The sequence below is a fragment of the Aquarana catesbeiana genome, linkage group LG05 (assembly GCF_042186555.1).
Source record: "Aquarana catesbeiana isolate 2022-GZ linkage group LG05, ASM4218655v1, whole genome shotgun sequence".
NCBI classification, from domain to species: domain Eukaryota; kingdom Metazoa; phylum Chordata; class Amphibia; order Anura; family Ranidae; genus Aquarana; species Aquarana catesbeiana.
In genome coordinates this window covers 24,502,380-24,519,007 of record NC_133328.1, presented here as the reverse complement: position 1 = coordinate 24,519,007, position 16,628 = coordinate 24,502,380, and the positions used below count along the sequence as shown (strand labels likewise).

Here is a 16,628-nt window from a genome sequence, read left to right as displayed (position 1 = left end):
GAGTTCTCCCAAGTTCTCCCAGTGTGCCGCGAGTATGAGGCCCAGCTTCCCTGGACCAAAGATGGAAGAAGGGTTACTGTGGCGATGAGGCATCTCTGATGTGGTGGTGGGCTCTCATGTATAGGGGGAGTGTGATGTGATTGAGGGGACTCTGATTCTGTGATGGGGGAGGATCTGTGGTGATGAAGGGCTTCTGAAATATAGGGGGGACATGAATGTGACAGGTGAACTCTACGTGAAGAGGAGCCTCTGACCTCCCCACTAGGAAGGTTCACCCTCTCCATTTGTCCTGGTGACAAAGGAAACAGAATGTGGAAGGAAATCCAAAATCTTTGAGTTTTCATGAGCAAGAGGAGAGGGGAAATCTTCCAATGGGGGGCAAATTTTCTGGTGACAACGGTCTGAAGTTGGAACCCCACTTTTTTGTCTATTTCTGTTGTGACACCAGGTAATGAAGGGAAACCTTCCCAGTGGGACACAAAAAAGCAAAAAAAATAAACTGATAGGCGTTTTAACACTTCCCAGCTCTCTCTAAAAAAAAAAAAAAAAAATCCTTAAAAAGAGTAACTCCACTTTTGTTGATAAAAAAAAAATCCATTCCTCTCTGGGTGATCTATGTACATTGCAAGGATTATAACAACCTTTGTTGCAGATTCCTACCTTTTGTTATACTGAAGTAATCCCTGTATGTTCCTCTGAGCCTCAGTGATGAGTGGGTCTAGTGGGAGTGGTTTCATAATTATCAATCTGCTGTGCACCTGCAGGGCACTAATGAGGAAATCTGCTGGGCCTGCATCCCTTTATACGTGTTCCTACTGGAAGTGTCTCACCAAAAATGAAATTTTTGTTGCAGGGGATGCCTGAAATCTGACTTGTATCTTAGTGCAGGACTTCTGGGAAAATTGATGAGCCAATCACACAAGCAGGAAATGCTGTTTCTGGGGAGTGGTCAGTACACACTCTGTGTACAGAACAACTCCAGGTAGCCATATTGCATTTTTAGAAAATTACAGTGGCTGCAGATTGAAAAGGAAAGGTCATTTTTAATAACATTCAATTACAATATGACTTGTGTCACAATTATATATGCTATATTATTTTTTCTTTTTTTACTACTTTTTTTTCCCCACGGAAGTGGAGTTACCCTTTAAATTTTTGAAGTTTAAAGACCAACGGCGGACACATTTTTTTTTTTTTTATTCACAGCCCGACTGCATGGGTCAAATGCTCGTTTTTTTTCTATGGTTGGGGAAACGGTTTATAAATGAGAGGAGAGAGTGCACTAGATAGCCACGTCCCTAAATATTGAGGAAACAGTAGGGGGTACTACTCAAAGTATTACCAAAAGGTGGACTTTATAAGGCCAGGAAACAATATAAACAATCAAATTTATTAAAAAAATATAGATCACAAACATTATCTTCAAAAAAGGTTAAAAACCATAACATATATGCATCTGTGTTATTAGTGCAGTGAGCCCTTGTGCATCTACGCGTTTCGCCATTAGGCTTCTTCAGGACATGGCCAAGGTTCAAAGACGCGTAGACGCACAAGGGCTCACTGCACTAATAACACAGATGCATATATGTTATGGTTTTTACCCTTTTTTGAAGACAATGTTTGTATTCTATATTTTTCTAATAAATTTGATTGGTTTATATTGTTTCCTGGCCTATAAAGTCCGCCTTTTGGTAATACTTTGAGTAGTACCCCCTACTGCTTCCTACAAGGTTTATACTCACCTGATCTGGAGATCCTCCAGAAAACCGCGCTCCCCTATGGTCCAGCAATGGACTGTTCCTGTCTATGGAGGGTGGTGACTGCAGGAACAATCCATTTTTTAAGACTGCTGGAGCACGGGGGGATGCCGGACTGGTCTTGTGCAAAGATGATCGGTGAATCAGGTAAGTAGATCTGCACTGTCCTCTCCCCTAGAATAAAACGAGCAGTTAACCTGCGCAGCGCGGGCTCAGCCTCATTGCACTGGAAAAATTAAAAAAAAAATTGCCTGGAGTTCAGCTTTAAGTGATTGGGTTTGCATAAACCAAGGATGGGTCAAAGACACAAGCTACATGATTTGAGAAAAAAAAAAAAAAAAAAAAAAAAAATCGGGTGACAGGTGATTCAAGGCCGCCAGTAATCAAAATTTTACTAATAGAGCATTTGGGATGAAGTTCATGGCCAGAAGGCCCCACGCTGCAAAAAAACAAAACTACAAAAGAAATAATAAAAGTCACCGGAGTCTCCTGTGTGTCTTACCTACAATGCGTTGTCAAGCAGACACGCAACACAGTGTAAATCACTTTAAAAGCCTGTCTTAACCATGGTATGCAAAAATGCATTACAGTCAAGAAAGCAAAGGTTAAAAAGCTTTTTGAAAACACTCTGCTGAAAAGCATTATTTTTCATCTAAAGGAACGAAAAGTCAAGAGGCCCTCAAAGAGCCCAATAAATTACAAAACTGGCAACTTTAAGGCTAGTAAATTACAAAGGTGTCTTAATGTCTTTAGATGGCAACTGTGGATTCATATGCTGAGCTTGCATGGAAAACATTACTGAATTCAGCAATACACACAAACTATTTTTTTTTTTTTTCAAATTTAAGTAGCGGCAGTCTTAAACAGCTAACAAGGTCACAGAAGTACTGATAGAATGAATGATCTAGTGGGGAGGAATTCAAGTTTTTTTTTTTTTTGCAGGTAGACAGAGGGAGAAAGAGCAAGCTGGTGAGAGATAAATAGAATGCAAGAGAGAAAACAGCGAGCAGGCACATGAAGACAAAAGGTGCATATGAGAGAGATATGGAGGATGGCATGAGTGAGAGCGATATGGAGGATGGCATGAGTGAGAGCGATATGGAGGATGGCATGAGTGAGAGCGATATGGAGGATGGCATGAGTGAGAGAGATATGGAGGATGGCATGAGTGAGAGAGATATGGAGGATGGCATGAGTGAGAGAGATATGGAGGATGGCATGAGTGAGAGAGATATGGAGGATGGCATGAGTGAGAGAGATATGGAGGATGGCATGAGTGAGAGCGATATGGAGGATGGCATGAGTGAGAGAGATAGAAAGTCAGCACAAGAGCAGCAGAGACAGAGGGCTGGATTTACTAAAACTGGAGAGTGCAAAATCTGGTGCGGCTGTGCATGGTAGCCAATCAGCTTCTAACTTCAGCTTGTTCAGTTAACCACTTACTGACCGGCTCCTGTACATATACGTCGGCACTTTGAAGATGGATATCTCGGTAATGGATATCTCGGTATCCATCTTTTCTGGAGCCGGTCGTATTTACGATAATGGTGGTCTCTGCTGCGGATTCACCGTGAGATCATCATTATCGGCGGTGGGATAGGTGCCACACCCCCCCCTCCCGCCACTCTCCCGCGCCCTCCGCCGCTTACCGGAGCCGTCGGTAGCGGCGGAGGCGATCAGGTCCTGTCATGTCTGTGGTATGGAGATGAGTGAGGGGGAAGATGGCCCCCCACCTGTCTCCATACCACAGGAGGCGGGAAGCGACGTCATAATGTCAGCTCCGCCCATACGTCTTAAAGTGGAGTTCCACCCAAAAATGGAACTTTCACTTTTTGGATTCCTCCCCCCCTCCGGTGCAAGTCGGCAAAAGGGCGTGCTGCAGCACTATTAGTCAAGCGTGTCAATCAGCGCTCTGTGCTCTACCCCTTCAGTGCTCACTGGAGCGCCAGGCTGTAGAGGGAGGGGGCGGGAACGGCTGGCTCAGGTTCTCAGAGGACCACAGAGAGGCGGAGCCAGCTGCCGGTCAGGCATCTGGGCAGATCCCAACACTATTGTCAGGATCCCTGCAGAGCCTGAACTGGCTCTATGATGTGAACTGACAGTGGATTTTAGCCCGCTATCGGCTAAATCTGGGTCACAGGAGTGCAGAACTAAGTGCACTCCTGTGACCTACAGGAGAAGTATGGTCAAAAGAGCTTTGACCATACTTCTCCTTTAACATAGTGGAGAACATGAAAATGTAGAAGATAAAAAAAAAGGTGTGCAAATAGTTAGCTTTTTGTTCTTTTTTTTTGTGTGATAGGCAGGACCAGGTCAGGATCACAACCATAGGACCTTCATAAGAGTGACTAATTGGTTGTGGTCATCAGCAAGTCATAAATAAGTATAATATAAGTGATCTGTTATAAGAGAAAGCTGCTGGAGGAACAATTACCACTATGAAGTCTGTGGATCAGTGGAGCCAGCTAAATCATGGCTGACATTAACCTCACAGTTCACATTCAGGGCAGCTGATAGATGTTGACAATAGACAGAGAGCATGAGTGGGCAGATATATTTTTTTTTTTCTTCTATCCAACAAACAGGAAGTCAAGTTCTCGAAACGCACCAATGATATATAATAGTAATAATACATATTTATGAATGCCATTTCATGGTAGTTTGCAACTCCAGAGTCCAGACAGTCAGTTATGAACTAAATAAAGCTACAAGGCCCCCTTGATAACCGACTTATGGAACCTCCGTAAAACATTCAGACCATCAGTGAAAACATTCAGCCCTTCAATATGATGTCAGACCAGTAAGGTTTACTGATGTCCAAATTACTGATTTTGCCTTTGCGAAAATCTACAACCATCTACCAAGGCGCCACGACATAGGCTTTACCTACCTGACATTGTACAGGCACTTTTCGCCATAGCTGAACTTGAAAGGCTGTTCCTGGCTGCAGGTGGTGTTCAGTTCAGAGCAGGGACTGTGCGGTTCTTTCTTGATTTTCACTGGGACACCATGGAAAGCCACTAGAAGACAAGACAGAGATACAGTTACCTGGTTGCGTATTAGCAGAAAACGCACACTCATGGTATCAGTATGGAAATCGAAGCAGAACAGTAAAAACATCATAAATAAATAAATAAGTCCAGTATATTTATCAGAAATCTGTCTTTAGGTTATCTTCTGCCAATCCTTTGTGTGCGATGTATCACATTATGAGCTAATGAGGTGCCACTGGGGTCAGTATAGTGTCATGTCCATCTTGAATCAATCTAGCACAGGATTTCTCAGCCAGGGTTCCTCCAAAGGTTGCTCGGGTTTTCTTGAGCATAGAGCAATTTCTGCCTGTCAGATAAGTTCCCACTGATACCATTGATATTTTTATGTATCTCGAAGGGGGTAATTCTTCCCAATGTTCACAAGCGTAATGCCCCGTACACACGATCGGATTTTCCGACAACAAATGTTGGATGTGAGCTTGTTAGCGGAAAGTCTGACCATGTGTACTCTCCATTGGACATTTGTTGTCGGACTTTCCATCAACAAATGCTGGCTAGCAGGTTCTCAAATTTTTCGGCCAACAAATTTTTGTTGTCGGACTTTCCGATCGCGTGGGCACAAGTCCGTCGCACAAAAGTCCACGCATGCTCGGAATCAAGTACGAGCCGGAAGCGCTCGGTCTTGTAAAACTAGCGTTGGTAATGGAGATATCACATGACTATTGAACTTCCTTTTTATCGGTTCGCCGTACGTCTTGTACATCTCTACGTTCGTAATTGTTGGACAACATTTGTGTGTATGCAAGACAAGTTGGAGCCAACAACCTTCGAACAAAATTCCACGGTTCTGTTGACGGAAAGTCCAATTGTGTATACGGGGCATAAGAAGCATTCTTCCCACTGACCATCACACTCGTGTATCATGAGTTGTAGATATAGTAACTCTTATGCCCCGTACACACGGTCGGATTTTCCGATGGAAAATGTCCGATCGGAGCGTGTTGTCGGAAATTCCGACCGTGTGTGGGCTCCATCGGACATTTTCCATCGGATTTTCCGACACACAAAGTTGGAGAGCAGGATATAAAATTTTCCGACAACAAAATCCGTTGTCGGAAATTCCGATCGTGTGTACACAAATCCGACGGACAAAGTGCCACGCATGCTCAGAATAAATAAAGAGATGAAAGCTATTGGCCACTGCCCCGTTTATAGTCCCGACGTACGTGTTGTACGTCACCGCGTTCAGAACGATCGGATTTTCCGACAACTTTGTGTGACCGTGTGTATGCAAGACAAGTTTGAGCCAACATCCGTCGGAAAAAATCCATGGATTTTGTTGTTGGAATGTCCAAACAAAGTCCGACCGTGTGTACGCCCTATAAGCAGGGGTTCCCTGACACCGGAAAGTTATTTCAAGGGTTCCTCTGTGTTGAAGAGGTTGAGGAAGGCTGATCTAGCATGACTTCAGGCACTGGGAACTGGAGGAGGGAAGCACAAGGAGGACCTCAAAGATGAAACTAGGGTAGATGAGGATCATTCATAGTCCAGTGCACAAGCAGCGGACACAGGAAGCTGCAGAACTGCGATAGGAAATGGTGGTGTCATCATTCTGGCTAGGCAGCGTGGAAGGGGTCTGTGAATTACAAGACTAACCTGAAAAGATTTAAAATTCTAAAGGTGAAGCTGTCCAAATGTATGTATTTCAGCTGAGTTTTTAGACTTTAACCACTTCCGCCCCGGAAGGATTTACCATCTTCCTGACCAGGCCCTTTTTTGCGATACGGCACTGCGTCGCTTTAACTGACAATTGCGCGGCTGTCTTTTGGTGGTATTTGATCACCTCTGCGTTTATTTGTTGTACTATAAACAAAAAAAGAGCGACAATTTTGAAAAGAAAGCAATATTTTTTACTTTTTGCTATAATAAATATCCCTCAAAAATATATAAGAAAACAAATTTCTTCCTTAGTTTAGGCCAATACGTATTCTTCTACATATTTTTGGTAAGAAAAAAAAAAAGTTTTCGCATCTACAAAATAGGGGATCGTTTTATGGCATTTTTATTATTTTTTTTTATTAGTAATGGCGGCGATCTGCGATTTTCATTGTGACTGCGGCGGACAGATTGGTCACTTTTGACACTATTTTGGGACCACTGGCATTTATACAGCGATCAGTGCTAAAAAAAATGCACCGATTACTGTGTAAATGTCACTGGCAGGGAAGGGGTTAAACACTAGGGGGCGATCAAGGGGTTAAGTGTGTTCTCTCAGTGTGTTCTAACTGTAGGGGGGATGGGCTCACTAGAACATGACAGATATCACTGTTCCCGATCACTGGGAGCAGTAGATCCTTGTCATGTTACTAGGCAGAACAGGGAAATGCCTTTTTTCGATTCGCCCGCTAGCTGCCGATGACGGAGTGACGTACGGGTACGTCGTTTTGCGCACCCATGCCACTTTGCCGACGTATATCAGCATGAGCCGGTCGGTAAGTGGTTAAAATGAAATACTGCATTTACGCTGCTCTGAATTAGGCGCCAGGTGTGTCCTGGGCATATAAACATCTACTATATTTAGATCACATATGGCTGATGTATTTTGTATCATGAGCCATGGTAATACATAAACAGAAATGACTGCTCCTCAATTACTGGTAAAATACTTGTAGTGCTTTCCTTTTGAATGCAACAGTTAGCTGTTCTTATTACAAGATGCACATACAAACAGCAAGATGAAAGAAAGGCTTACAATCTCATCCTTCATGTATGAGCATGCATATTTCAGCATTGGATTAAACGTTACAAGCAACAGTAATTTTAAGCAATAGTGTATTCAAGTTTAGAAAAAAAAAGTAAAAAAAAAAAAAACAACCTGCTAAAGAGGGTTTGTACCCAACCTAACCACTGGTTAACCTTTCTTAACTCTTGTTTAAGAGCTACTGCCATCTGAAGCATCTTTTACATTCTACACTTCGGAGAAAAAGAAAGAAAGAAAGAAAGAAAGAAAGAAAGAAAGAAAGAAAGAAAGAAAGAAAGAAAGAAAGAAAGAAAGAAAGAAAGAAAGAAAGAAAGAAAGAAAGAAAGAAAGAAAGAATAGAGAATGCCCACATCCCCTGCCCTTAGCTCCCAACTGTCCCTGATTTGGAGCAATGTCCCTCTGTCCCTCTTTCCCCCTCATTTGTCCCTCATTTTGGTCTGATCTATATAGCTGTATATAAAATGCACTTTTTATCTTTCAAAAAGTGTTTCCCGGCCCTAAACCTTTCATCCAATTTCTAAATTCCTGCATTTGTAAATTTTAAAAGCCAATATAAAGGAATAGTAGTGGTAAACAAAAGCCCTTATAGATTTAATTAACCTTTTTCTTGGTTAATTCTTCTTTAAAGGGGGGTGTGACAGGGGCGTGTCCCATGCCTACATACATTTGCTAGTAGGTGTCCCTCATTCCCATCTCAAAATGTTGGGAGGTATGCCTGTCATACCCTGTGGTTCTTCTGATCCCAAGTCACCTATGTGTCCAGTAGTAATGCAAGAGTTAGGAGAAGGAACCATAGAGTGCAGTGGTTGTGAAGAGACCATTGCAAGAATGCCAAGATCGGAGGAACGGGCAAAAATAAACCCTTTAGTTTGCAGGTCACGTTTTTTGATAACTTTGCAGTCTGATGTGATTAAGCCCCTGAAGATTTGCAAACAAAAAAAAAACATATATAAGCAAAGCCAACTGGTATGAAGTTTGAGACCCATGGTTCCCAGATTTTATGAAATTGAGGCATAGTAGTACAATGTAGTTTTGGTATTAACTTGTCATTCACTAAAGCCCAATGTACTGTGTTTTCAAACCTCTAAGATGACCAGGGAATCAATAAGACACGTCTTAGCTACTGTCTGTTTCTTGGCCACCAAAACTTGGACCTGAGCGCTTGGGAATCCAATTTGGCTTTTTGAAGTTTTAAAGTGCCCCACTGGGCAGCACTAGGGTGGTCGGTTCAAATCCAAACTTCCTCTCACACTCCAAAGACATGCTGGTAGGTTAATTGGCTCCTGTCTTAGGCCGGGTTCACACTAATGCGAATTGGATGCGGGATCTCCTCATTCAATTCACAATAGCAGGAGAATGCGACTGGCTCCCTATGGAGCCGGTTCACATATCTCTGATGCGGCTCCGGTGCGAATTTGCATAGGAGCTCTGTGTGCCTTTTCGCCCTTTTTAGGTCCGAATTCAGCCCAAAATTTTGGCTGAAATTGGACCCGAAACGGAGAACCAGGATGCACCGGACCCCTGCTGTGAGCCGCATCAGCATCCAGTGTGAACCCAGCCTAAATTGGCCCTAGTATGTGTCTGTATGAATCTGAGTTGGGGACCTTAGATTGTAAGCTCCTTGTGAGCAGGGACTGATGTGCATGTGCAATATATATGTAAAGCGCTGCGTAAAATTGACACTGCTATATAAGTACCTGTAATAAATAAAGACCTATGACCACTTGCACGATAGCTGTGCACGGCTAATTATCCTGAAGGATTGCTAGAAGGGCCTATTTATACCTACATTTCCTATCTGCCCTTAACAAGATTCAATGGGCTCAGAAACATACCGGATTAATTTTTGGCCAACACATCGCAGGTACATGTTATGGTGTGTTAATGGATCAGGTACACGGTTTTTTTGTGCCAACGTCCATTGGTGCCCTATCAGAAATAGACAGGGTTGCACCCAAAATGCATGCACAAGAGATCCACATCATCAAACATTAACGTGTGCAAGCAGCCAACATAAAGTGTTACTAAACCCAGGAGCCTGCGTTCACTATATCTGGTCCCCCACAATACATGGAAATGCAATTATTTTAGTAAATATAAACACTGTTGAATACCTTTTTTCATCAGCAGTATGTAGCAGTCTTGTGACTTCTATGAGTGCCTGGTTAAAGCTTGTAGGAGGAGTTTTCAAACTGCACTGGCTGACCTATCAGGATGCAGGACCCCTGACCCTCTGTCTGGACAGTGCTGATTGGCCCTGTGACGATCACATACACTCTCCCAAGAAAGGAAAAATTAAACTTTCTAGCAATACACACCAAACTGAGCATGTGCAGCCTGACTCCAGTAACTCTGTCTTATCAGGACATGTTCTGCAGACAGTGGAAGAAGGGCAAGATCAGAGAAGACAGGATCAAACAGCCTTCTTACACAATGCAGAGGATTAACCCCCTAAGTTCCACAGTGAGTATAACAAGCATGCTTTACTGTATATACAGACTGATTTTACGGTTGTGGGTTTAGTAACACTTTAATGGTCCTCAAGGAAATTCATCCACCGCACTAAAACAAGTCCACTGGAATTGTAACCAGAATTTGCATGCCTACGAGGTGGTTTGGGTGTCACTCAAAACCCCCCAAAAATACATTTCTGATTCTTAAAATATAACTGAGAGAATAAAAGATGGAAGAACTAGAGAAAAGACCCTAAAATAGAACACAGGAAAGAGTCAATATAAAAACAATTAAAAAGGTCTAATGGAACAAATGTAAAAAAACGGGGCAACAAGCTCTCCTTAGCCGATCTTCCCTACGGGGGCAGGTCTCACAAACCTATGATTTATTCGCACCCTCAGAAGTCTTGGCGAGTTCATGCTATAGGACATCTGAGATGAATTAACTTGAAATGGCAGAATACTCTCTGCATGTGCTCCATTCAATACCAATTAGCATTACACGTCACTAATGTGCATTCAGTCAATTTTTTTTTCTGAGGCTGGCCAGTGGACAACAAGAGGACAATTCAATTATTTCATTTCCTCTGGTCAGAATTCCCACATGGATCATATGTTGCAGAAGTGTAGGACTTTTTTTTTTTTAAGCTTAGAGTTTCTCTTACATCCACTACCCCCACCCCTTGAACTTCCACATCAGAGGGGGGACATACACATTTTTATATATATATATTTATACACAGTATATGTGTATGTGTATGTGTATATACACAATTGGTATCTAAGTTATGTAGACCCAATTAGTAGCCCAATACAAGCGTAGTAGTTTAAGCCTTTTTCCCCACATTCCTATATTGCAGAAGCATGTAATGAGAAAAAGAACCATTTGTACCAGTCTATGAGCATACAGATACTTTAAGGCCAATTCGGGTGGCAGCCAGCCAGGCTATCTTTATGGTCTTGGATTATGAAGGAAAATGTGGGTACCTGGAGAAAGACGGCTCAAATATAGAAATACATACAGATATGCCTGGTAGGGAATTTAACTTAGAACCCAAACAGCACAAATCAATAGTCGTGCATAGTTAACCAAAAATTGATCAAGCAAATGGTCAACCAGTGGTCACAAAAATGGGAACTCGCTTGTATCAATGTTCCACTGAACAATTATACAGGAGAAAGGTTGGGATGAGCTAACTACAGTGACAATATATACTTGTTTCCTGTAGGATATACGCCTTGTAGTTCTTCCTTAGAGGGTATCTCCAGGAAAACCCTTTTTTTGATTTTTTTGGAAAAAGGTTAGACCCTGTGTCAAAGTTTTTATTGTTGTCTGTGCTCAATGGGGAGATTCGCCCCTCTATTTGTAATACGAAAAAGAAAGGGTGGGGAAGCTCAAAATTTTTGAGTTGTCCCCAGAACAAGGAGGTAGGACTCTTTCACACATGCGGTAAAAATAGGCGGTTGGGTGGCGTTTTTACTGCTTCCTAACTGCCTAGCAACGCCACTCAAAATTAAAATGGAGAGCGGGTGGAGGACACTTCAGGGTTAGCTCAAGTCGTTGCAAGGCAAAAAAACAATACTGCTTGAACATTTCGGTAGATATTGACGCTTAGCAACCGCCTCTATTCACTTCTATTGAACTGCACCACATGCAACCCATAAACACACTGTAAATGTGTTTCCAGTGTGTTTAAGACAAGTTTGAAAAGGGTCAGAAAGTAATCATTTCTCATGTTAGCCTTGTAAAAAAATAAACATCTAAGAGGGCATTTGAGGAGCGTCACCTGATGGGTCTTAAATGCCTTTGCAATACGTCCAAAATGTTCATTAAGGATATAGGTGGGTTAATGGCCAATAAAGGCCGCTTACGATTTCAATGCCTGTGTGAAAGAGCCTGTAAGAGGAAATCTTCCAATGGGGACACCTGTTTAGTGGACAACTGTCTTATAGGGGAATTCCTCTTAATTTGGGAGAATACTTTGTATTCTGTAATTGGATGCTGTGGAGAGTGTGAGGTCACCGCCCTACCTTTCCACCAAAAACTAGTGGAGATCACTGGAGTAGAGGTCACTACTACAGTGATTTTCAGCTTCTAGAGCAGGGGTCTCCAAACTTTCTAAACAAAGGGCCAATTAACATTCCTTCAGGCTTTAGGGGGGCCAGGCTGTGGCCAGTGGGATTAGAAAATGCCCTGGTGTCAGTAGGAGTAAAGAATGTCCCACCATTGATTTTAGTGGGAGGAATGGTGCCACATTGTTGATATCAGTGGGATGAATGGTGCCCTAATGTTAATATCAGTGGGAGGAATGGTGTCCCATTGTTGATATCAGTGGGAGGAATGGAGCCCAACTGTTGATATCAGTGGGAGGAATGGAGCCCCATTGTTGATATCAGTGGGAGAAATGGAGCCCCATTGTTGATATCAATGGGAGGAATGGAGCCCCATTGTTGATATCAGTGGGAGGAATGGTGCCCCATTGTTGATATCAATGGGAGGAATGGTGCCCCGTTGTTGATACTAGTGGGAGGAAAGGTGGCCCATTGTTGAATTGTTGATATCAGTAGGATGAATGGTGCCCCATTGGTGTTTAGCGGAGGAATAGTACCCTATTGTTGGTGTCAGTGGGGGTTATAGTGCACAAACACTGGTGTCAGTGGAAGGAATAGTGTCCTGTCATTGGCGTTAATGGATGGAGGGCCGGAAAAAGGAAAGCAAAGGGCCATATCCGGCCTGTGGGAAGCAGTTTGGAGACCACTGTTCTAGAGGGATACCACAGGTATTTACCACCAGTGTCCCCATAGGAGAGTTTGTCCTTGACTTCCTGTTTTCTCCAAAAACACAGAAAATGGACAAGAAACCTTTCTAGACAGCAATAAAAATCAATATTCATTCAAATCTTTCTCCAATCTATGCAATATATATAAAAAAAAAAAGAAAAAAAAAGTTTGGCTTGAGTTAAACTTCAAACATCTCTAATTATAATGCTCATAATGGTCCATGCTGTCACCCAATGTGATGCGGGAAAAAAGCCACTAACGAATGCTCATTTCTTTGCCAGCACTGAATTTTTGAGGCCAAAGAAAAGGCATGATGAGTAGGCTGTTTATTTTCTATGATTTTCTTCAAAAAAAAAGCCAGAAAGGGATGCCCTGTCCTTATAGGAAAATCAGAGTATTCCGTACTAGCCAAAGCTTGTGCATCTGCTAAAAGGTTTTCTTCCAGCTTATTGGCATTTGCACAAAAAAACAGCGCACTCATTTTCTGCAATTTGCTTTACCTTCCCACATAGAGTTGGTGCATGTAAAAGCCTGTTAAGTACTAAATTATTCCTTATCAAATCTCCATCATCTGCAGTCATGATCAACACTAATTAAATTAAACTCCCCGAACACGGCTCCAGCCTGCTGCGTGCTGTATACATTTCACTTGCACTCCGTAAGAGGGAAAGAAAAAAAAAATCTTTAATGTGTATGGATGGACTCCTTGACTTTTGCTATCGTGTAACACTCAGCAGTGCGCGCTCCAATAGCACTTCATCGAGGATGCTGAGCAAGGATAAAGTGATAGTAAAATGTTTACATTATTCCAATGTCTGCAGATTCAAGAAAACACAGTAATATCTGAAAGAGACTAAATGGAAAAAGGCCTGACTATAGGACGCTTAAAGGGAGTAATTAGGACCAGAGTTTATAGACTCGCTTTGGTTTTTCTTCCTCTACTGCTGCATAACCTGTGCACCATTAAACAAGCTTAACATTAGCAGCCATTCCTTCAAGATATGTATAGAACTTTATAAAATAGAAGAATAAAAAAGCCCACATAGAATTGTTTTAATATGTGGAAATGTTATATATCCATTTACTATTGTACAGTTACTATAAACACAGTTCCTATTGTAAAGTTTGTCCAAATATAATTTTTGATGTGACGTTCATACTGCTTAAGCTTTCATTGCATTATACTATCTGTATATGAGTTAATGTAATCAGCAAGCCTGCTAAACAGTGAGAGAGAAAACAAGAGCGAGCAAGCGAGAGAGAGAGAGAAAGAACACGAGAGTGAGAGAGAGAGAGAGCACGAGAACAAGAGAGAGTGTGAGCATGAGAGGGAGAGCACGAGAGAGAGCGCAAGCATGAGAGAGTAAGCGCATGAAAGAGACCACAAAAGCAAATGAGAGAAAGCACGAGAGCGGGCGAGAGAGAACACGAGAGTGAGCGAGAGAGAGCCTGAGCACAAGAGAGAGCGAAAGCATAAGAGAGCACAAGCACAAGAGAGAGCGAAAGCATAAGAGAGCACGAGCACAAGAGAGAGCGTGAGCATGAGAGACCACAAGAGAAAGCGAGAGAAAACACGAGAGTGAGAGAAAACACGAGAGCTAGCGAGTGAGAACACGAGTGCGAGCGTGAGAGAACACAAGAGTGAGCGAGAGAGCGCACAAGCACAAGAGAGAGCGAGAGCATGAGAGAGCGAGCACATGAGAAAGACCATGAGAGAAAGTGAGAGAAAATACGAGAGCAAGAGAGAACACAAGAGCTAGTGAGGGAGAACATACGTGCGAGCAAGAACACGAGAGCGAGCAAGAGAGAAAACAGGAGCGAGCAAGAGAGAAAACAGGAGCGAGCCAGCAAGTGTGAGAGAACATGAGAGCGAGTGAAAGAGAACACGAGAGCGAGCGAGAACGCGAGCATTAGAGCAAGCATGAGAGAGAGAGAGAGAGAGAGAACAAGCACAAGAGGGAGAGCACAAGCACGAGGGAGAGAGAGAGCAAGCAAGCACGAGAGAGAGCAAGCAAGCACGAGAGAGAGAGAGAGCAAGCAAGCACGAGAGAGAGCACAAAAATGAGAGCATGAGTGAGAGCACGAGAAAGAGAGAGTGAGCAGGAGAGAGAGAGCGCGAGCACGAGAGAGAGAGCGCGAGCACGAGAGAGAGAGCGCGAGCACGAGAGAGAGAGCGCGAGCACGAGAGAGAGAGAGCGCGAGCACGAGGGAGAGAGAGCGCGAGCACGAGGGAGAGAGAGCGCGAGCACGAGAGAGAGAGCGCGAGCACGAGAGAGAGAGCGCGAGCACGAGGGAGAGAGAGCGCGAGCACGAGAGAGAGAGCGCGAGCACGAGAGAGAGAGCGCGAGCACGAGAGAGAGAGCGCGAGCACGGGACAGTGGGCACAAGAGTATGAGAGAGAGTGAGCACCAGAGCATGAGAGAGAGAGTGCAGGCATGAGAGAGCAAGCATGAGAGCACTAGAGGGAGTGAGTATGAGAGGGCGTAAGAGCACAAGTGAGCAAACGATTGAGCATCAGTACAACAGCAAGCAAAATCAAGCAAGGGAGCATGATAGAAACAGCACAAGGGGGGCAAGGGAGCAAAGGGGGGGCAGAAGAGAAAAAACACAAGAGAGCGAAGGATTGAGCACTAGTACAACAGCGAGAAAGAGCATGAAGGAGGGCAAGGAAACAAGAGAGGGCGCAAGAGAGACCACAAAAGAGAATGAGAGAGAACAGGAGACAGGTAAAGCACAATCATGCAAAGCAGGAAACTCAGGGTGCATATGTAATGAGCAAACATGGTGGCCCCCGTGAAGATAATATTTACACGTGTAGCATCTTATTCTCTACATTTAGAAGCTCCACAAAGAAATGTTCCCACCATACATGTGCAGTGGTGTGCAGAAAATGCATCTCAATGGACATGGTGTGAATAATCCCTTTTAGAAAATGGGCAGAAAGTCATGCAAATTTTGCAGATCAAACTGCCAATATCTGATGCAATGAGGCAATATCTGTGCATGTGGCAAGTCTTGTTCCCTTAGTTCTATGGTTAAGGGAATGACTTTTGCCAGCTTGTGCAGAGTCTTCCCAGCAATCTGTCAAATCTGGATAAAGTTGGCACCCTATTAAGCCCCTAAATTACGGTATCTACTCATTTCCAGATCTCCATAAGCAATGTTAAAGGCCTGGCTTGTAAAGGCCCAGTTACATTTTGGCAAAAAAAAAAGTCCATTTACTGTATATGTGCACACAGTTGTCCTCAAACTTCTAAAGGCATCTAGACCCACCTTGTTCTCACGTGAGGAAGCTCTCACTCCCTTCTCTATATGATCATCAACCTTCTGGAAAGATTTCCCAACAAGCTGGAAAATGTGTGCAGTACCAAGCGCTTCTGACCACAGAACTTGTTACCGTCCCCCTAAGGAGTCCTACACACCCCATTCATTGAAAGCACTGCTGAAATCAATAGCTGTCCTTTAACCTTCCCAATTATGGCACTGCTCCCTTTAAGCAGCCACAGAAGATGGTCTTGCATTTAGGTAAGGATGACTGTGTCATGGGCGCTCTCAATCTGTCTTCCCCGCGTATGGCATAAGATTGGGAGTAGTTGACATACATCAGAGAAGCGTGCAGATTCCCTTCCAGTACATTTCACTCTGTCAAACGGGTGCCCTTCCCCCACGACAAAATCCATTACTGCAAGGCCTAATCTGAGCTATCAGCATAGAGTGCCTTTTATGGAGCCATTAAACCATTTCTTCTGTTTACTGTGCCCGAAGAAAGATGTGAATTATGTCTGTGACCAATCTAGCGATAACATTTCTAAACTGCTATTAAAACTGGAAAAAAAACAACTTTCTCTAGTTTGGTGACGCGATAAGGGCGCGATAATTTGCT

General features: G+C 43.3%; 1 protein-coding gene across 5 annotated transcripts in view; it reads right to left on the bottom strand.

Moving 5' to 3' along the window:
• ETV1 (ETS variant transcription factor 1) overlaps window positions 1-16,628 on the bottom strand; it is a 113,266-nt gene that overhangs the window by 50,711 nt on the left and 45,927 nt on the right. For all 5 annotated transcript variants that reach the window (XM_073629528.1, XM_073629525.1, XM_073629527.1 and 2 more), the window contains one exon: window positions 4,648-4,777. In XM_073629528.1, the coding sequence (XP_073485629.1) occupies window positions 4,648-4,777 (130 nt within the window). The remainder of the gene's footprint in view (window positions 1-4,647; window positions 4,778-16,628) is intronic.